General features: G+C 32.3%; 1 protein-coding gene across 1 annotated transcript in view; it reads left to right on the top strand.

Moving 5' to 3' along the window:
* The window catches only part of LOC109044976 (glutamate receptor ionotropic, kainate 2), a 47,202-nt gene that overhangs the window by 11,650 nt on the left and 12,464 nt on the right, over positions 1-23,088 (top strand). The window contains 10 exon segments of the mRNA XM_042737402.1: positions 655-912; positions 5,138-5,202; positions 5,204-5,329; positions 8,386-8,439; positions 10,248-10,421; positions 16,355-16,498; positions 18,511-18,618; positions 18,831-18,944; positions 20,075-20,281; positions 22,228-22,451. Coding sequence (XP_042593336.1) covers positions 655-912; positions 5,138-5,202; positions 5,204-5,329; positions 8,386-8,439; positions 10,248-10,421; positions 16,355-16,498; positions 18,511-18,618; positions 18,831-18,944; positions 20,075-20,281; positions 22,228-22,451 — 1,474 coding nt within the window.

Below are 23,088 nucleotides of genomic sequence, written 5' to 3'. Positions count from 1 at the left end.
AAAACAAATATGTAAATTTTTGTGAATAAAAACAAAAATATACATATTTATAAAAAGTGTAAATATTGTAAATAACCAAAATATTTAAATGTGTGAATAAAAATGAAAATATTTGTAAATAAATCAAGAATGCAAATGTTTGTAAAAAAAAAAATATCAAGAATTATATTTGTAAATAAATGTCAAGAATGTAAATGGATGTAAATAAAAAACAAATATGTGAGCATTTGTAAATAAAACAAAAATATAAAAATGTATAAATCAAAACAAAAAGTGTGTATACATTTCAAAACCAAAATATTTACATTTGTAAATAAAAATTTAAATATCTGTAAATAAGTCAAGAATGCAAATGTTTGTAAACAAAAATCAAGAATGAAAAAAATTGTTTAAATAAAAACCTGTAAATATTTTTTTAATTTAAAACAAAAATGTAACTGTTTGTAAATAAAAACCAAAAATGTAAATAATTGTAAATAAAAAACTAAAATTGTACTGTAAATATTTTTCAATAAAAGTCAAGAACATAAATATTTGTAAATAAATGTCAAGAATGTAAAGGATCAAGAATGTTGATTGTTAATATTTATGTTGAACTGTTTTCTGGCGAGCAGCCTTTGATTGGTCCCGTGTTGTTTTGTCATCCTATCACAGCCTGCGAGCAGCTCTCCCTGGGCGTGGCAGCGATCTTCGGCCCCTCCCACAGCTCATCAGCCAATGCGGTGCAGTCAATCTCGAACGCTCTGGGTGTGCCTCACATACAGACGCGCTGGAAGCACCAGGTGTCTGATAACAGAGACTCATATTACGTCAGTCTGTATCCGGACTTCTCTTCGCTCAGCCGGGCCATACTGGACCTCGTGCACTTCTTCAGGTGGAGGATGGTGACGGTGGTGTATGACGACAGCACCGGTGAGCATCAGCCAATCACAGACCCAGATGAACACTAGCATACACACTACTCTTTAATAAAAAAAATTATTACATAATTACACCATCTGGATATCATCTCAGAAATATTTTATAATATATTTATTATATAATTTTTTTAAAATCAGTTTTGTGACAGTTTGAGTTGAAATTTGGATTACTTTTATTGTTAGAAATTAATTTGTCGCAATGCAAGACCAAAAATAATAAAAAACAGAAACTATAAAAATGAAGAATGTAAATATTTGTATATCAAATAAAAATGTAAAATTAATCAAAAAAAATCAAGATGTACATTTGTAAATAATTAAGAATGTAAATATTTATAAATAAAAATAAAAATGTAAATATTTGTAAATAGAAATATATTTTTTAGTTTTAGTTTTTATAAATAAAAACAAACAGCAAATACTGGTATAAATAAAAACAAATATGTACATAAAAATACCTATTTGTAAATAAAAACAAAATGTAAAAATTTGTATAAATAAAATCAAAATGCAAATATTTGAAAATGTAACTATTTTTAAATGTAAATATTTGTAAACAATAATCAAGATCGTAAATATTTTTAAATAAAAACAAAAACGTATACATTTGTAAATAATAATCAAGAATGTAAATGTGTAAATAAAAACAGAATGTAAATATATGCATAAATAAAAAAGTAAATATTTGTAAATAAAAAAACCTGTAAATATTGGTATAAATAAAAACTAAAATATAACTAAAATGTAACTAATTGTAAATAAAGTAAACATTTCTATAAATAAAAACTAACATTTGAAAATAAGTCAAAAATGTGTAAATTTGTAAATTAAAAAAACAAATGTAAACATTTGTAAATAATATTTAAGAACGTAAATGTGTCAGTAAAAACAATATAAATATTTGCATGAATAAAACTAAAAATGGTAATATTTATAAATAAAAACCAGAAATGTAAATATTTGTATAAATGCAACCCAAAATGTAAATATTTACAGGACCATTTAAAATGGACTAGTTAAAAAAAAATGGTAAAAAATGTTAATGGACTTAAAATATACTTTACCTTATATATATATATATATATATATATATATATATATAATATATATATATATATATATATATATATATATATATATATATATAGATATATATATGTGTGTGTAAATTTTAACCTAAAATCATTTTGTTAAATAAATAAAAAGAAAACAGTTCACAGACATGTCCATTTGTCAACAACCCAGTAGGTCACCTGGGTGTTTTATGCATAAACAAAATTATCATAATGTGCTGGAGTGAGTAATTAGACTAGTTCATTAGATTGATTAGCCAGTTTGACTAGTATGAGCACATAAACAGATCAGATGCAGACTAAACCGTGGAGTCAGATCTCAATCACTCTCGCCAAACGCCTCGTGAATCTTACCACAGCGATTTTCTCATTAGTCTATTCTAATTAATAGAAGGGATTTTATTACTTTCTCAGAGCATTTGCCTGTAATCACACAAACTGAATCAAACCGGGAGCTGGAACCATTTGTTTTAATTAGGTATTCAAGCAGGGCTCCCACTGTTGGCAGCAAAAAATGTATTAATTTATGCTTAAAAGTCAGTCACTATTGTATGTAAACTTGACAGGACAATTTTTAGACTGTAAAAGATAAAATGGAAATAGTAATATGAAACTAAAACTAACATGAAAATATAAAATTAAAAGGTTATTCAAAATATTAATAAAAACGATAACAGTGTATAAAGCAATGCAATTACTAACTGGAAATAAATACTTAAACTGAAATACAAATAAATTAAACCTAAATAGAAATATTAAATAAAAACTAAGACATAGCAAAAATATAAAAAATTAATGAAAGTTAACATGAAAACTGAAAATATCAGATTAAAAGCACTAAAAATTACTAACTGGAAATAAATAAATACTAAAAGTGAACTAAACCTAAAATAAAAATAAACCTAAATAGAAATATTTGTAAACATTTAAAATGAATAAACATGACTAAAGCACAGAGCAAAATGACTAAAAAACAAAAACTAAAGTTAGTTATTTAGTTATTACTAATACTAAAAATAACATGAAAAATGTATAAAAAAAAAGTATTTAAAAAAAAGCTGCATGCGTTTGTGATCAGTTTTGTGACTGTTTTTTTTATCTGAGAAAAGCACTCGTGTCATGTCTCTGGGTGTGTGATGTATTGTTTTTTACTGCATCTTTTCCTAAAGTCCTCAATCTCCCCTCGAGTAGCAGAGGAGGCGGTTGCCAGGCGACCATTAGTTACCCGTTGTTAAGGTCACATGAAGTGCTGCAGCCCCTCCCTCTGAGTATCCCAGGATGCTCTGCTGCAATGAGACGGTCCCAGCGGAGCGACATGTGCACACATGTGATCCGATCACTTTAGACCTGCTCAAGATGCTCACCGAGACACTGATTTTACTGCACCGCGAGTGTGTGTGTGTGTGTGCTTGTGTGTGTGTGTGTGTGCAAGTGTGTGAGAGAGTGTGAGTGTGTGTGTGAGAGAGAGAGAGAGAGAGAGAGTGAGTGTGTATGTGTGTGTGAGAGAGAGGTGTGAGTGAGAGAGAGAGAGAGAGAGTGAAGACAATTGCACAGGATGAAATATTCACAAGTTAATCCCATGAAATCTTATTCCTAGATCACATTTCACCTCAAAACGGAAACAAAATTGGATGTTGCTTATGAAAACTAAGCCGATTTTAGGATTTTAGGACAACATTATTTTCAGAATAATTAAGCTGATTTCCCTCAATTTCTCATTGCTGTAATTTGTCCAGATGTTTTATGTTTTGAGTTCTTCTTTTGAGCATTCTCATGATTCTCAATCTTGTTTCTTGTTACTATAGTAAAGTGCTAAAGGTTTTATAGTGTAAAATACTACTTATTGTAAAAGTTAAAGGCAGAACAACGAATATTACAGACTTTTATTTAATTGCTTATTTAAATATATAAAATATTCAATCTCTTTATTGATACTCATTTAATTAGAATATATATAATATATATATATATATATATATATATATATATATTATATATATATATATATATACACACACAGCAATTAATTCATTAATCTATTAATATATTGTATGTTTGACATTCAATGTGTTTATTGATATATAATATATAAATATTACTTTATTCATTTAAAATTGTATAAATAGCCACTTATGTATTATAAGTATAATAAATGTTTGCAAAATAATATTAATTAATTATATAAATATTCAATAATTATATAAAACAGAAATCTTACATAAAATATTTTACTTATATTTATTAGTATTAATTATATAAATAGTCAGTAATTATATATTACAATTTTATGAGAACTAAGTACATTTTCTACCCAGATTCTCATTACAGGCATGTGAGAAAATAATGACATTTAAATTATACTTATATTTATTAATATCAATTCAATTCTATAAATAGTCAATAATTATATTTGTTACAAGCCCCTGGTCGCTCGCTAATTCGGGGGCTCGTCCGGGAAGTTTTAAAAAGAGAGAAAGGGAGCGAGAGCAGGTGTTCGTAACAATATTAAATAAATATTATATAATAAATATTACCAAAAAAATAATTAATTAAATAGAAATTATTACAACAATGAGATTTGATTGTTTAAATGTGCTAAATTTTCATGAAAATAATTTAAATAATTAAAAAATATATTCAAATAATAAAAAAAGTGCTTTATGCAAAATATCCTGTTCTGTACAACGAGGCGTTTTGGCTGCAAGACTTAAAAATCTCTGATTAAAGGGGGCTCGTCCGGGATCAGGGTTGGAGATGGAGATGTTTTGGTGCGATTCACCCACACAGCTTCATCTAGAAGAACCATCGCAAAACACCTACGTCTGACAAGCCGTCTGTCTCATTTCTTACACACACACACACTCCTACACACACTCGTCTGATCATGTCGTCTCATTCACAGCTTTCAACGCTCATGTCTCGTCAGGTCAGTTTGTGGGCAGTCCTGTGTTAATGAGCTTGGAGGATTTTAGAGTTGCGGATGTCCAACTTTTCAGATTCAAATCTGTTTTCCATCATAAACAAACATGCATTTCTTTCTCGAAGTGCCGAGGTTGTGTGTGAGTCCATAGGTTGTCGAGCGCTGTGTTTGTGGGATGTGCTGTCAGATTCAGATCTGCTGTAGTGCTCTGTTGTGTCCCACAGGCCTCATCCGCCTGCAGGAGCTCATTAAAGCTCCGTCCAGATACAACATCCGCCTGAAGGATGAGGATGCTAGAGGTCGACGCCGAGGATGAGGATGCTATGCTTAAAGTGATCAAAGAGATGAAAAAAGCTAAGGAGTTCCACGTCATCTTCGACTGCAGTCACGAGATGGCCGGCTGGATCCTCAAACAGGTGAGTGAACTTCTCACGACTCTCAGAGAGCTTTGCCTTTGAAATCTCTCACAAGACCTCTTTAATATCTGCGCTGAGACAGACCTTTGCTTCTCTAAAAAAAAGACAAATTCTTAAGAATCAATTACTTCTTATTTTCTAACTTTAAAGTTAAGAACATTTTGTGTGTTCTTTACTCTCATTTTTTTCTCAAGACTGTTCTAAAGATAAATATTAAGAAGAATTTGAATTTGCACTTCTTAAAAACATCCTGTAAAAATCTTAATTTATTTAAAAAATAAAAATAAAAGTGTGATGCACTTAAGAATATTTTAAGAATTTTTCAAGAATTTAAGTTCTTAAGTTCTAAAAATGTGATCTACTTAAGAACATTTTTGAGAATGTCTTGAGAATTGCATTTCTTGCAAACTTAATAAAAGTGAGATGCACTTAAGAATATTTTCATTTTAATTTTTTCAAGAATTAAACTTCTTAGAGAAATCTTACATTTTCTTCTTTAATAAAAATGTGATCTACTTAAGAACATTTTTGAGAATGTCTTGAGAACTGCATTTCTTGCAAACTTAGAAAAATCTTAAATAATAGAAATAAAGGTATGATGTGCTTAAGAACATTTTTTAGAGCATCTTAAGAATTTTTGAAGAATTTTTTTTTGTATTCTCAAAACATCTTTTTTCTCAAGACCGTTTTAAAGACAAAACTTAAGAACAATTTGAATTCCTTAAAAAATCTTAAAAATCAACGTAAAGTAACCTCCTAAAGTTATAGGATAGCCTCCAACTTGTCTTAAATCTTACATTTTCTTCTTAAGAAATATATATATTTTTTTTTTTTTTTTAGATTTTAAAATCTTATAATTTTATCTTAATATTAATTATGAGGAATCTTAAAACTAAAGAAATAAGGAATAAAAATATGAAGTACTTAAATTTTTTTGAGGACATCTTAATTTTTCAAGAAACGCACTCCTTACAAAATTCTTAGAGAAATCTTAAATTTTACATGATGTACTTAAGAACGTTTTTGAGAATGATGTAATTGTAATTTCACTTTTTACAAACTTAGAGAAATCTTACATTTTCTTCTTAGGAAAGAAAAATACAATGTACTTCAGAACTTGTTTGATAACATCTGAATGTATTTTTCAAGAATTGCACTTCTTATAAACTTCTTTTGAAGAAATTTTAAATTTTCTTAAGGAATAAATGATGTAATTGAGAATTGTTCAAGAACTGCACTTCTTGCAAACTTGGAGAAGTCTTTGATTTTCTTAAAAAGTAAACCTTAATTTCTTAAGGGAAAAAAAGATGTACTTAAGAACCGTTTGGAAAGCATCTTAATTTTTCATTATTTACTCTTTTTATGAACATCTTAGAGAAATCTTATTTTCTTCTTGAGAAATAAAAATATTATGTACTTAAGAACATAGAGAAAAAAAAATATTTTCAAGAATTGTACTTGTTAACTTAGTGAAATCTTTGATTTTATTAAGTAAAGCTTCAAATTTATTAAGGAATAAAAATTATGTGTTTTGAGAGCATCTTATGAACATCTTAGAGAATTCTTACAATTTCATAAGAAAAAAATGGGATGTACTTAAGAATATTTGAGACTGTCAAGAACTTTTCAAGAAATACACAAACCTTTTTGAAAAAATCTGAAATTTTCTTTAGAAATAAACGATGTACTTGAGAACATTTTTGAGAATGTTGTAAGAATTGTTCAAGAATTGCACTTCTTGCAAACTTAGAAACATCTTAAATGATCTTCTTAGGAAATAAAAATATGATGTAATTAAGAATATTTATTTTTTAAAAATTGCACTTCTTGTGAGAGAAGTCTTTGATTTTCTTAAAAAGTAAATCTAAATGCAATGTTCTTTGGTATGTTTTTGAGTACATTTTTAGTTCATTAAGGATTTTCAATTTTTTTAAACTTCTTTTAGAGAAATATTAAGTTTTCTACTTGAGAAATAAAATATGATGTACTTAATATTTTTGAGAAACCTTTTTTCAAGAATTGCACTTCTGAACTTAGAGAAGTCTTTGATTTTCTTAAGTAAAACTTAAAAATTCTTTAGGAATAAAAACAAACAGTTTAAAAAAAAACATCTTAAATTTTCAGGATTTGCTCTTCTTATGAACATCTTAGAAATATCTTGAATTTTCTTCTTACGACATAAATATGCAATGTACTTAAGAACATTCTTGATTGTTCTTCTCCTCCATTCATATTTCACATCTTATATCTCACTGTTAGAAATTCTATTAGTGTGACGTTATTACAGGGGCCTCAAACCAAAATGGGAATGTAATTAAACGAGGCGTTTTGGCTGCAGGACTTAAAGATCTCTGATTAAAGATGCAGCGATGCTGATGAAGCTCTCTTATTAAAAACACAAATCTTTCTGAGGACCCCATCATCTGCGCTCGTTTCGCCTTATGTGTGGGTGAATCTCACAAAATCTGTCAGAAAACATGTACATTTAATTATAAAATGATATTTTATATATATACACACACATATATACACACACACACACACACACAAAGAAAGTAAATAATATTTTTTTTTTATTAATTTTTGTTTGTATGTTAATTAAGTTTTTTTTTTGATTGTGTTTCATGAAGATACATTAAATTAGAAATTATTTAGAGATCATAGTAATTGTAGTGCTGCACTTATGGTGAATTTATAGATAATAATCAATCATATTGCAGTTATGAGAATCTAAAAAGAATCATTATTGTGAATAAGGGGAATGAAAAAAAAAAAAAAAAAACTCAAAAGTAAAAAAAAAAAAAGTTATATTTAGTGGAATATTTTCTGTTTTGTTTTCTTTGGTGAAATATTTTATTTAACTTTATTTTTGCACCTTTTCCTGAGATAATATTTACTTAAATAGTTTATTTACTGCCTGAAATACTGTTTATGTGTGTTGTGTAAATATATGTGAAATGCTGGTTGCACTTTTTTGGTATTTATGAATTCGTGGTTATTTCAATAATTAATTATTGCACTGATTTTTGATTTTTTTATGTGTTTTTTTTTCACAGGCTCTTTCAATGGGAATGGTGACGGAATACTATCATTACATCTTTACAACTCTGGTGAGACACACACACACACTCTCACTCTCTCTCTCTCTCTCTCACACACACACACACATGCAGTGCATTATTCATAAGAGAGAATATTGAATTTTCTATTTTGGAATCAGACTCAAAGCTCCATTTTCCAGTGAATGGCTCTCATTTAGATTCTTGTTAATCTCATGTATGTAATTCCTGATTTGAATCACGGCTGCACTGCACCGTTTCGGATTCATCTAGTCCGTCAGAATCCCTCCGGAGGATCCGACACATAAAGCTCATCTGAACTGAGACGATGTGATTCAGTGACTCACGAGAGAAACATCTCCTTACTCTGTGTTTTTATTGCTTCAAATAAGAAACAAATCATTTCAAGCAGGGTTGGAATTCAAATGGTTTGTTTCAGCCTGCGGCACTATGACTACTGTAGTTTTAAACCTCTTCACATCTTGTTTTGCTTCTCAAGTAAATCAGTCTTGTTTTAGGGATGTTTAGATATTTAACAAGACACAAATAAAAAGATTTCAGCAGCGTGTTCTCAAGTGATTCATATGTTTTTGCTGCTGTACGGCTGTTTTTGTCTTTAACTCACATTAATGTACTAATACAGACCTTTCCAAACATATCAGCACTCTTAGCAAAATGTGACTTTCTGCTGATGTTTTTATCCGGATGAACCACAGACACTGAACTTAGATTTAACCCATAGTTCAGTATGTAATGCAAAATTCATATTATTCTGCACTTCCACCTTTAAAAATAATGGCTTGACCTTTGATATCATATTCAGTCTTTCTGACCAAATCTCAGTTATTTACACATTTAACTGTACTTTACAGACATTTCTTGGCAAAAGTGAAGCAATATTGATTATAAATGGTGTGATTTGATGAGATTTTCTGTGTAATGGGGTTGAATAGCACCTTTTCCAAAGATAATATTTATTAACTGGGTTTTCTATGTGTTAGGTATAAAAATGTGTTATATTTACATGCACACAACCAGTCATTATTAAGATGTTTTAATGTGTCTGAAAGAAGTCTCTTCTGCTCATCAAGGCTGCATTTATTTGATCAAAAGTACAGTAAAAATTGTGAAATATTAATATAATTTAAAACAACTGTTTTCTGTGTGAATCTGTTAAACTGTAATTTATTTCTGTGATGCACAGCTGAATTCTCAGCATCATTACTCCAGTCTTCAGTGTCACATGATCTTCAGAAATCATTCTAATATGATGATTTGCTGCTCAAGAAACATTCCTAAATATTATCAATGTTAATTTTTTTTTATTATTTTTGTGGAAACTGTGATACATTTGATTTTTCAAGATTCACAGATGAATAGAAAGTTCAAAAGAACAGCATTTATTTGAAATAGAAATCTTTTGTCACATTATAAATGTCTTTATCACCACTTTTGACCAATTTAATGCGTCCTTGATGAATAAAAGTATTAATTTATTTTCCTTTTATTTTACCTATTTTTGAATTTTGAATGGTAGTGTATCACAGTTTCCACAAAAATATTGAGCAGCACAACTGTTTTCAACATTGATAATAATCAGAAATGTTTCTTGAGCAGCAAATCATCATATTAGAATGATTTCTGAAGATCATGTGACACTGAAGACTGGAGTAATGATACTGAAAATTAAGCTTTGATCACAGAAATAAATTACAGTTTAACACATATTTACATAGAAAACAGATGTTTTAAATTATAATAATATTTCACTATTTTAACCATATTTTTGATCAAATAAATGCAGCCTGTGTTAGCAGATGATGTGGTTTCATTCATTATAAGCGTGTGTTCGTCCACAGGACCTGTTTGCTCTGGATATGGAGCCGTATCGCTTCAGCGGAGTGAACATGACCGGTTTCCGCATCTTGAACACGGAGAGTCCGCAGGTGTCCTCCATCATCGAGAAATGGTCAATGGAGCGACTGCAGGCGCCGCCCAAACCAGACTCGGGCCTGCTGGACGGATTCATGACGGTGTGTGTGTGTTTATACTGCTATCATACAGCCGTTTCAGCTCTGCTCCTGAAGTGCGGCTGACGCTTCCCGTTTGAAAAGTCTTTATCCATCTTGGTGCTTTCCTTTTGCTTTGGTTCTGTTCTTCTCTCTCAGACAGACAGAAGTGTGTGTGTGTGTGTGTGTGTGTGAGACGTCTTCATCACTTTCAGTTTGTGAAAGATTGTGAAAATAGAGACACTGGTCAGGAAGATAAGGAGTTTAAGTTTAGAGGGGCTTTTATTTTATTAGTCATAGTCATCATCATCATCATCATCTGTTCACTGAACGCAGACAGCAGCCGTCTGAGGCGCATCACTCGGCCAAGCTCTAAGACAGCAACACATGCATCTTTTAAGAAGGAAATTCCAGAATGCATGGTGTATGTTACGTATTTTCTTGCATTCATGCAAACGACGGGAGTTGCTGGTGAAATCAGTCGTGTCACAGCGTTTGATGATGTTCATGTCACACGAGCACTTCACGCTGACCGCATCACATGAGTGACAGATGAATTTGTAGAGACTGACTGACTTTTTTTTTAACCTTTACTAAACCTTTTCAAATTACAAACTGACAATTATTAAAAACACTTAAAATACAGTGAGTGAGTGTGTGTGTGTGTGTGTGTGTGTGTGTGTGTGTGTGTGTGTGTGTGTGTGTGAGAGAGAGAGTGAGTGTATGTGTGTGTGTGTGTATGTGTGTACATGATTGTGTGAGTGAGTGTGTGTGTGTGTGTGTGTGCGTGCATGCATGTGTGTGTGTAAAGAAAAGGAAAATATTAAATTCTAAAACATATTATTGTTAAATGCTATATTATTTTTTAAACCTTTAATAAACAAACAAAAAATGTAAAATACATTTAAAATAGGACAGTAAATATACAAAATTATACATTTTTAATTATCAAATATTATTAAACATTAATAAAATGTATTTAAACCTTTATAAAATATTTTCAAATTACAAACAAACATTAGCATTATTAAACATACCCACAATAAATTCAAGCAGTATACACTGAAAGAGAGAGAAAAAAGTCAATAAAATATAAATATATTATTTTTTTTTTTATAATATTATTAAAAATTTATATTTTATTAGATTGTTATAATATTATCATTTTAATTGTAATATTAAAATATAATTATTATTATATTATAAAATATGAATATTAAATATTAAAATTGTATTTTTGATAAATAAAAATATTTATTATTAATATATTTTTTTATTGTTTTTTTGTGACAGAGAGAGAAGGAGAGAGTGAGAGAGTGAGTGAGTGAGTGAGTGAGTGAGTGAGTGAGTGAGTGAGTGAGTGAGTGAGTCAGTGAGTGAGTGAGTGAGTCAGTAAGTGAGTGAGTGAGTGAGTGAGTGAGAGAGTCAGTGAGTGAGTGAGTGAGTCAGTGAGTGAGTGAGTGTGTTTGTGTGTGTGTGTGTGTGTGTGTGTGTTTGTGTGTGAGTGTGTGAGTGTGTGAGTGTGTGTGTGTGTGTGTGTGTGTGTGTGAGAGAGAGCAGTTTCACATAAAATCAATCTGTGATTCAGAGAAATATAAACATCCTTTTCTCCTGGAAAAGCCCGCAGCAGACGTGCGGATATCGAGCAGATCTCCTGCGATCCTCTCCGGACAAGCTTGCTCTCAAATCTGCGGTAAATCATCTCGCCGCTGAACGCTTATTAATATCAGAAGATAAAGGGCTGGGCTAAATAATAAATAAGTGACATGAGGGTGGAGACGTGAGCTGATGAAGCGCTTCATTAGAGTTACGGATGTTTATGACTTTCTCTCATCTGGCCTCATTTGCATGAGTAAAGCTGCTCTTCAGACGGAAGGATAATGGAATTCATTAGCAGGAGGACTATTACTTATCCTTCAGGATGAGCTCAGTGCGTTCACTCCAAGTTCATTTGCGGTTTGTTGCTTATCATTTGAAAACAAAGAGATGAAATAGCTGATGATTGCAGACTATTAGATGCCCTAACACACACACAAACACACACACACACACTTCATATCGTAGTCAATACACACATTTCAAGTGTCTAAATGATCAAAATTATTCTTCAAAACATGCCTTCTGTCATCTGATATGTACTTAAGTCAAAGCTCTTTAATTGTACAAGTGTCCAGCTTCAGCTGCTGCTTCTGGTGTAAAATCTTGACTGATTTTGATCAAGTAAAGGTCAGAATAACTGCAGTAATACCTCCAGATGAACACTTACTGGACTGAAGCAGCTCTGCTTTTATGTCAGTATCTGTTGTACTGTTATAAAGATCTCATTGATTTACATCCCAAGCAGAATTTCATCATATAAATATCAGCATCTGCAGCAAATTGCATATTTTTGCTCAGTTTGAGTCTCAAGCTGTTTTTTTCTCCATATTCTCAATTTATCTGACTATATGAGCCATAAAATCCTGATGATCAAATATGATACACAATGTGGAACGCCTAATAAACTGTTCCACTTCAAATCATCAGTTCTCTCACACTATTGTGTCATATGTCAGGCTTTGTTTCCGGGGTTAAATGATGACAGTTGCTATGTTGTTTCGCTGCTGTACTGTACGGATCTGGTCCTGATGCTGGGGTGTTCCGCTGTTGCCATGGTGACACTTCAGCCGATCGCGGCGTCTGCTTTGAAGTGTTTGTTTGGCGCTAAGTGAAGAAACACAATCTGGCAACTTTGGGAAACGCTGTGGAAAAGTTCGTTATCATATATGTTAATGAGTTTAAACTCATTTGAATATTTACATTTTGTTTTGAATTCCTAATTTAAATTAGTTGCCTAAAGTTCTGTAATCCGTGTGTGTGTGTTGTCCAAGATGCTTCAATAGACCCATCCGGTCTCCTCAGGAAGAGGATTTTGTGTGGTTTTTAGCTCATCAGACTAGAAGACTGTAGAGGATTGATTTATATAACATTCAATTCTAACAGTTCAAACGTTCAATGATTCAATACAAAGTTCAAACGTTCAATGATTCAATTCAAATCGTTCAGACTATTAGCATTTCAGTTCTAAAAGTTCACTGATCAGTGATTCATTTCTGACAGTTCGACGTTCAATGACTCAATTCAAAAAGTTCAAACTATCAGTATTTCAATTCTAACCGTTCAACATTCAATGATTAAATTCAAACAGTTCAAACATTCAATGATTAAATTCAAACAGTTCAAACTATCAGCATTTCAGTTCTAACAGTTCAGCGTTCAACGATTCAATTCAAATTGTTCTAACGCTCGCTGATTCAATTCAAACAGTTCAAACTATCAGCATTTCAGTTCTAACAGTTCACTGTTCAATGGCTGGTTTCTAACAGTTCAACGTTCAATGATTCAATTCAAATGCTCACTGATTCAATTCAAAGAGCAAAGTAACAGCATTTAAATTGTAACAGTTCAAATGTTCAACAGTTTTGTTCGAGATGCATTGGCGCTGCGCAGACCGATCGGTGTAACAAAGTACCACAAGAGTGATTCAAAAGCTTAATTAAAGAGTCGTCTGCTCTCTAATCACTCGCGATATTTTGATGTCATATGCCGATGCATCTTGAACAAGTCTAGCGATTCAATGCAAACAGTTCGAACTATCAGCATTTCAATTCTAACAGTTCAGCGTTCAACGATTCAATTCAAACTGTTCTAACGCTCGCTGATTCAATTCAAACAGTTCAAACTATCAGCATTTCAGTTCTAACAGTCCACTGTTCACTGATTCATTTCTGAGAGTTCAACGTTCAATGACTCAATTCAAAAAGTTTAAATGCTCACTGATTCAATTCAAACTATCAGTATTTAGTTTATAAGTTTTATGATTTTATTTGATTAGTTCAAACGTTCAATGATTCAATTCAATCGGTTTAAACATTCAATGATTCAATTCAAACAGTTCAAACTATCAGAATTTTAATTGTATGGTTTCTAACAGTTCAACGTTCAATGATTCAATTCAAATGCTCAATTTTTAAATTTTAAGAGTTGAGTGATAGCATTTAAATTGTAACAGTTCAAATGTTCAACAGTTTTGTTCGAGATGCATTGGCGCTGCGCAGACCGATCGGCGTAACAAAGTACCACGAGAGTGATTCAAAAGCTTAATTAAAGAGTCGTCTGCTCTCTAATCACTCGCGGTATTTTGATATACGCCGATCGGTCTGCGCAGCACCGATGCATCTTGAACAAGTCTAGCGATTCAATGCAAACAGTTCAAACTATCAGCATTTCAATTCTAACGGTTCAACATTCATTGATTCAAACAGTTCAAATACGTCTGAATGTAATAACCAGCTACCCATAAAAGGAAACAGCGAAATACTTGTTCATGCCGTTACGTCTGTCTTGAAGCTTCAGCCGCTGTGAATCTGGAAGTTCAGACCAGTCTTTTCGCCGCTGTCTCTTGATTCATTGCCAGCTCTCATCCGCAGCTAATTTGCAGGAAGTCAGGTCTCCATCACAGTATTAAAATTCCAGTGAATTAGTGCAAAAACTCTCCTCTTTAGCTTCTGAGATCAGATCAGGCCATAAGCATTGTGCACACATGCTCCCATACAGGTGTGCGCCCGCTTTCCTTAATTCTTCACTATATTGTTCAGCAGCTGTGACACATCGCCCTCCTGTGGCCTGGAGACCAGCTGAAACCAGCTAAGACCAGCAAACCAGCTTAGGATGGTTTAAACTGATTTTTTTTCTCCAGCTGCACTCATATAAAACTGCCATTTTTTCAGCATACTGCATATTAATCCAGTTATAATATAATATCTGTTGAGCCTCTGTGTGCGTTTATACAGTAAATTAGATATAAATATCTGATACAACAGGACTGAAAGAGAGAGAGACACACAGACTTCATTCTCTCTCTCTCTCTCTCTCTCTCACCTGCTGTCTCTCTCTCTATCATCTTGACAACCGTTGCCGCCAGTGAGGCAGAGTTGCCGTGGAAACCATTGCCTGTGTGGTGATTCTCTGTTGCTAGCGTGCAGCAGGAGGCCTGTGATGGGACGAGGGTTGCCACGGCAATTTCAGTCTGTTTTGCAGAACATGTGCCACACAGAGAGATTTGTTAACACACACACACACACACACACACACACACACACACACACACACACACAAGCATGTACTCACACACTCTCACACACACACACACACACACACACACACACACACACACAAGCATGACACACACACACACAGACACACACACAGACAGACACACACACACACACACACACACACACACACACTCACACTCACTCACTCATACAATCATAAACACACACATACAATGTATTATATATATATATAATTTATCAGTTATCAAATACACTTTTTGCACCACACATTATATAAAATTATATTTTAATGTATATATTTTTAATATATATCAGTTATCAAATACACTTTTTGCACCACACATTATATAAAATTATATTTTTAATGTATATATTTTTAATATATATATACTAGTTAGATATCTATTATTTTTTATTATTTTATTAAATATATTTTTCATTTAATTTATTGCTTTATTTATTTGTAATTTATTTAATTAATTTATATGAAATATTTATTTAAATATGGAAAATGCTGTTCATTAAAAACATTTCCATATCAGATGAGATGACAGCAGCAGCAGCATTGATTTTACCCAAAAAACACTGTGCAGCAGGCAGCAGCACAAGAAAACGTTTGCTTTAGTGAAAGCAGCCTGTGTGACTGTGAGTGTGATAATGATGGTGAAAAAATATTTATGAAGACAAATGCAGACACAATAAGAACTGATGTGTGATTCATGAGCTCGAGGACGCGCTGAGAATGAAGAGATACAGACTCAGTTCATCAGGACTGTGGCGTCTAACAGGTGTGTGTGTGTGTGTGTGTGTGTGTGTGTGTGTGTGTGTGTGTGTGTGCAGACGGACGCGGCGCTGATGTACGACGCGGTTCACGTGGTAGCGGTGTCCATCCAGCAGTCGCCGCAGATCACCGTCAGCTCGCTGCAGTGCAACCGACACAAACCCTGGCGCTTCGGAGGACGATTCATCAGCCTCATTAAAGAGGTACGTGCGCAGATCAGAGTCATTTATTTATTTAATTTATTTATGTATTTTACCCGAGATGATAATACACTTTGCAGCATAAAAGAATGATATGAAACACTTGGAAAATTGTTTGTAACACACCAAAACAGTAAATAATACTTTGTAAACAAAATATTACATTCAATAATTTGAATACCCAGAAAATATGATCAGAGAGATATTCACTTTGATTCAGTGTTCAGAATGAGGCTCTGAACTTTTTAGATTTTCAGATTCAAAATTCGACGAACTGATTCAGTTAACCTGAGTTCATGAATCAAGTGATTCAGTTCAAAGAACTTGATTCTTTTAGAATAGTTCGAGTTCAAAGATAAAGCATTAGTTCACTTCTAGAATAAAAAACCCTGATGATTTACTCTCCTCCGTGTCATCAGAGATGTTCATGTCTTTCTGTCTTCAGTCACAAAGAAATTAAGGTTTTTGAGGAAAGCATTCCAGGGTTTTTCTCCTTATAATGGACTTCAGTCTCAAGGGGTTGAAGGTTAAAAATGCAGTTTCAAAGAGCTCTACAGGATCCCAGCCGAGGAATAAGAGTCTTATCTGAAGAAACCATCACTCAATATATCAGTCAGAACTAATCTGATGATTACACTGGCGAGTATATGTTTTACAAGAAAATATTATTCCAGTCTCTCTGCTTCAGAATTTACATTCAGTGTTTCTTAAATTTACTACTGATTTCTGACTGCAGATTGTTTCTACAGCAAATGTGTGACTCAGCATGTAGTTTTTTTTTTGTTCGTGAGCAGAGTGTGTTTGAGTTTCTGTTGTTCTGCAGGTGTGTTTGTTCACGTTCAGATCTTTGCTCTCATCACGGGTAATTTGTGAAAATGACTCGCTGTACCTGCAGAAGCGCCGTCTCCGTCTCTGTCTGTGCTTTGAAGTCAAACTTCAGAACGATGATCCTGGAGAACAATGAGCTTCTCTCACAGAGACAGAGATGCGTTTCACTCGTTCTGATGTCAAAAAACAAAACAACCAAAAAAAACTCTGTAACATGAAAGACTGTGTCAAATATAAAGCTGTCAAATCCACTGTAAATGTGAGATTTCACTTACACTTGAGATCTAAAGGTATGAATAGAAAACCAGAGATAAAACATTATGTATGAAATTCATTCTAAATGATTTGTAATTTGATTTTATATGTAAAGTTTAATTATCCTATTATCTATTATGGCAAATGTAGTTTTCTGTTAAAAAATATTGACAAAATATGACCACAGTCTAGATAAGAAAAAAATTTAATAATTGCAATTTTTAGCAAAATTAGAGGATTTTTAAAATTTTATTTCTTGTTTGTTTAATGTGTTTTAATTTATTTTAAATATTATTTTAACATGATTTTAATATTAATTAATCGATTTATTAATTACTAATAATTCATATGATTCTTCATGTTAAATAATTATTAATTAATATAAAATAATTGCAATTTTCAGATATATTCTGATCAGATATTTTTCAGGTTTGTCTTTCATACAATGTAGTGAAAATGATTCCTCTGAAATGTTCAATCATTTATTTAATGCACTTTAATTTATTAATTAGCTTTATTATTATATTTTAAAATATTGTTATCTATTAATATTATAATATTATTTAATATATATACATTATATTATATATATACACAATTATTTAATTATATAATATTAGTTAATATTATTGTTTATTTTTAAATAAGTATTTAATATTAAGAAGATATTTGCAGAATCAGATTTAGCCGTGTTTGCAGTTTTTATTTTAAAGGGGTCATGAACAGGCAAAAACGCTGGTTTTTATGAGCGTGCCGCATTGAAGGATATTCTTCTAGTACGATGACCTCTTTTATATCAAAAGCTCAAGTAAAAGTTGATTTCTCAATTCATGACTCCTTTAACTGAATAATTTGGAATGAGTTATCTCTGCTCTGGATCGTCACTGTGGAGAATAAACGTGTGTAAATGTGAGGCGTGTTTGTGTCCGCAGGCATCATGGGACGGACTGACGGGTCGAATCCTCTTCAACAAAACCAACGGACTGAGGACAGACTTTGACCTGGACGTGATCAGTCTCAAAGAGAACGGACTCGAGAAGGTGTGTGTGTGTGTGTGTGTGTGTGTGTGTGTGTGTGTGTGTGATTCAGCCGTTTGTGTGAGTGTGTGTGTGTGTGTGTGTGTATGTGTGTGTGTGTGTGTGTGTGTGTGTGTGTGTGTGTGTGTGTGTGTGTGTGTGTGATTCAGCCGTTTGTGTGAGTGTGTGTGTGAGTGTGTGTGTTCATGCATCAGGTGTGTGTGTTTTCTGCACAGATCGGGACGTGGGATCCTCCGCGGGGACTCAACATGAGCGAGAATCACAAGAGTAAAATCACCAACATCACAGACTCACTGTCCAACAAATCACTGCGTGTGTCTACAATACTGGTAAACACACACACACACGCACTCACACACACACACACACGCACACACTCACACACACACACACACACACGAACCCACACACACCACACACACACACACACACACACACACACACACACGTATTATTTATTTATTTAGAAAGAAAAAACATACACACACACACACACACAATCACACACGCACTCACACACACACACACACACACACACACACACACACACACACACCTACACTATCTCTCTCTCACACACGCACCCACACACACACACTCATGCACACGCACACACACATGCACACACACACACACACACACACAAGGACACACACCTACACTATCTCTCTCTCACACACACTCACACACACACTTGCATTAAAAGCTGGGATGCGTTTTTAAGAACAGTGACGCACTTTTAGAATAATAAAATAACAATTTAGCCAAATATGACAATAATATTATTTGGGAATAAAAATTCGATATTTATTTCAGTTTTACTTGTCATTTATTTCCAGTTAGTAATTTTTATTTATTTCAGTTTGTTTTTTGCAAACTTTGTTTTAATGAACAGAGATGCTGCACTTTTATAATATTAAAAGAATAATTCACGCAAAAATGAAAATTATATAATTATAAAAATTTTTGGATGAAGTAATATTTTTTTGTTGTTGTTTACTCCATTTTAGTTAAATTTTTAGTAAACTCAGTTTATTGATGTTATTCTTTGTCATTTGTTTGTGTTTTTGATTTGCATTAGTTATTGTATTGGTTTTTTTTTTTAAATATCTATATATATATATATATATATATATATATATATATATATATTTTTTTTTTTTTTTTTTTTTAGTGCTTGAATTTATTATATATTTAGTACTTTAGTTAAATAAAAAAAATTAAATAAAAGAGATGCTGCACTTTTGAAATATTGAAATAATGAATTACCCCAAAATTAAAATTGTCATTACAAACTTTTGTTGATTAATTAATATTTGGTTTCATCTTCAACTCAATCAAAAATACATTTATTTATTTAATAATTTATTAGTATAATCTGCAAATCCACTGACTAATAAACACAATGACGTATGAAATGCTGTGTTCTGCATCCTCTGAGATCTTCTGTGTGTCTCAGGAGGAGCCGTACGTCATGTTTAAGAAGTCGGATAAACCTCTGTACGGGAACGACCGCTTCGAGGGATTCTGCGTGGATCTGCTGCGGGAGCTTTCGGTAATCCTGGGCTTCCGTTACGAGATCCGGTTAGTGGAGGACGGCAGATACGGAGCGTTTGAGGAGAGCACGGGGCAGTGGAGCGGCATGGTGCGCGAGCTCATGGACCACGTGAGTGCTTTATACTCCATTACTGCGTTTATTCATGTTTCAAATTAGCTTTTAATTTTATATTTTCAGCTTTCATTTAGTTTAATTTTTAGCAATTTTGCTATGTGTTTTTAATATTATTTTATAATATACGTTTAATTTATTTAAATTTTAGTCTAAGTTAGTAATTTCAGTACCTCGGTTTATTTTAGCAACATTTCTAATTTTCATTTAGCTTTAATTCTAGTTTAATTTTTTAGTAATTTTGTTATTTTTATTAGTATATTTATCTTTAGATTTATTTAAAGGATTTTAGTTTTAATTTTTATTTCAGTTTATCTCTTGCCAACATGTCTAAGTTTCATTTGGTTAAAGTGTTTCATCTAATATTTATTTTTTATTTTATTTCAGCTTTCTTTCAACTAACAAAAATTATGTTTCTGGTTTTAGTTAATTATAATAACCCTGATGAGTGCTCGTCATGCTTACGGAGAGCACCAATGTTATTTTATATATATAGTTTATTTTTTGTTTTTGTCATATTTATTATTTATTTACTTTTAGTTCCCGTTACTAATTTTAGTGCTTATTTAATTTTAATGCAATTCATTTCAGTTAGTTTATTTATATAACACTAAAATATACATATCTCACGAAGAACCTAACGTCACCTGAAGAGCTAAATTTTGCAAAAGATGCAACATTTAATCTGTTTTACCCATCTTAGTCTTATAAGCATGAATTGCTTTTTTTATTTTTATTTTTATTTTAATGCATTTTCATTTTACGTTAATCTATCTCAGCTTTATCTCAATTCAAAATTGTCATGATCCGCATCGGAAACCTGCTGGCTTTAGGACAGAAATACATTTGTGATATATATTCTGAACACTTCTACATAATTAACGAGAAAAAAACATTTAACTAACTTGTTCAGTTTAAAGTCTAGTGAAAAAATGATTCAGGGTTAATGAACTGATTCAGTCGAATCTTTTGGTTAAATGTACTGTTCCACTAGAGCTGTCGATTTCACATGTTAGTTTGGTGTGATTCATTATTTTCACGCATGAATTGGCAGTTTTTAACAAATCAAGTCAGTGCCTATTTTTCCTAAATGAATCAGCCGTTTGAATGAATCATGTGAACAAATTAGTTCAATCGGGCTAACATTGTTAACTAGTACGAATCCTTATTAACAAGCCTACAACCTCCACAGCTGTGCTGAATTAATGTTCAATGTTCGTCATCTGACAACTACTCTGAAACATTATTGGTTGCTTATTATATACTGTTTCACACACTATTCTTAAAAAAGAACAGTAGGCAGTATGCATTGTGTACTGGGCAGTAAGCAGTAAGCTAGTGTGCCATTCCAAACACAGCTAGTCATTTGCTTCATTTATGAATGAATCTGCTGTTTGAACAAATCGGTTGAATGACAGATTCAATGATTCACTTATCAAGACAGTGATTTGCCGCCATCTACTGGTGCTTTTACTTTCATATTTAAATTACCATTTCATTTATTTTAAAATCATTTTTCAGCATTCATTAAAAAAATTAATAATACTAATTTATTATCATTACTTGTGCAATGCTGAATCAAAAGATTTCTTTCTAAAGCTACTTTTTCGTAAAGTCTATTCAATGCTATTCTCATCTAAAACAACATTAAATTATCTTTTGTGGGTTAATTTCTCAGCCTGAATTGAGGCGTGAATAATTATAATAATTCGGTTAATTAATAAGTGCATCATGTAATTAACTAGATTACTTTTTTAACGGCATGACAGCCCTAATGTGAATGCATGTCAATGGTCCAAATAACTTGTCACAAGTAAAGTGTCACAAATGATTCAGAGTTGACAAACTGATTCATTTGAATCTTTTGGTTGGTCATGCAGCTAAAGAGCATTACCTGATGAATTTTTTTGTGCTGATTGGTCTGTTGTGTTGGTGATTGACAGAAAGCAGACCTGGCTGTGGCTCCGCTGACCATCACGTACGTGCGAGAGAAGGTGATTGACTTCTCCAAACCCTTCATGACCCTGGGCATCAGCATCCTGTACCGCAAACCCAACGGCACCAACCCCGGCGTCTTCTCCTTCCTCAACCCTTTGTCCCCTGACATCTGGATGTATATTCTGCTGGCTTGCTTGGGTGTCAGTTGTGTGCTGTTTGTCATAGCCAGGTAACATGTGACCCTCGTGCGTCTTTGACCAAACGACCATCTTCATCCTCATTCGTCCCCGCTCTCAGGAAACGGGCCATTTGTGCCTGAAAATCAATGCAAGTTAATAAAATAATAATGAAAAAAATTAACCCATAACACTTCCCTGACCTATACTAACTGTTTGTTAAAAATAAAAATAGCACTAAATATTTTTCTATTTAGTTGCAAGAAAAAGAATGTAAAATATAAATATAATTGCACCACACCACATTATTTACATTTGTGCATTTAGCAGATGCTTTTATCCAAAGCGATTTATAATAGAGGAGCGTAATCAATATTACAGTTTTACATTTAGTGGCAATAATATTATTAAAAAAATTAAATATTCATATAATTGCAGCACACCACATTATTTACAGTCAATATTTTTATTTAGTAGCAAAAAATATATATAATATATATATATAAATAAATTTAACATATGGCTTTGAGTTCAGTATGCTGTTAATTCTCCAGAATGGAGAGATGAATGGCAGCGTTTCCTGATCCTGTCTGATGGTGATGTTCTGTTGAAGCCCTCTGGATATCCCATAATTACTTTCTCAGTTACTTTCCCCTTCATCCTCTCTAATATCTGTCTCACTGTAATATC

The sequence above is a fragment of the Cyprinus carpio genome, chromosome A4 (assembly GCF_018340385.1).
Source record: "Cyprinus carpio isolate SPL01 chromosome A4, ASM1834038v1, whole genome shotgun sequence".
NCBI classification, from domain to species: Eukaryota; Metazoa; Chordata; class Actinopteri; order Cypriniformes; family Cyprinidae; genus Cyprinus; species Cyprinus carpio.
This window is presented reverse-complemented; position numbering and strand designations above follow the sequence as displayed.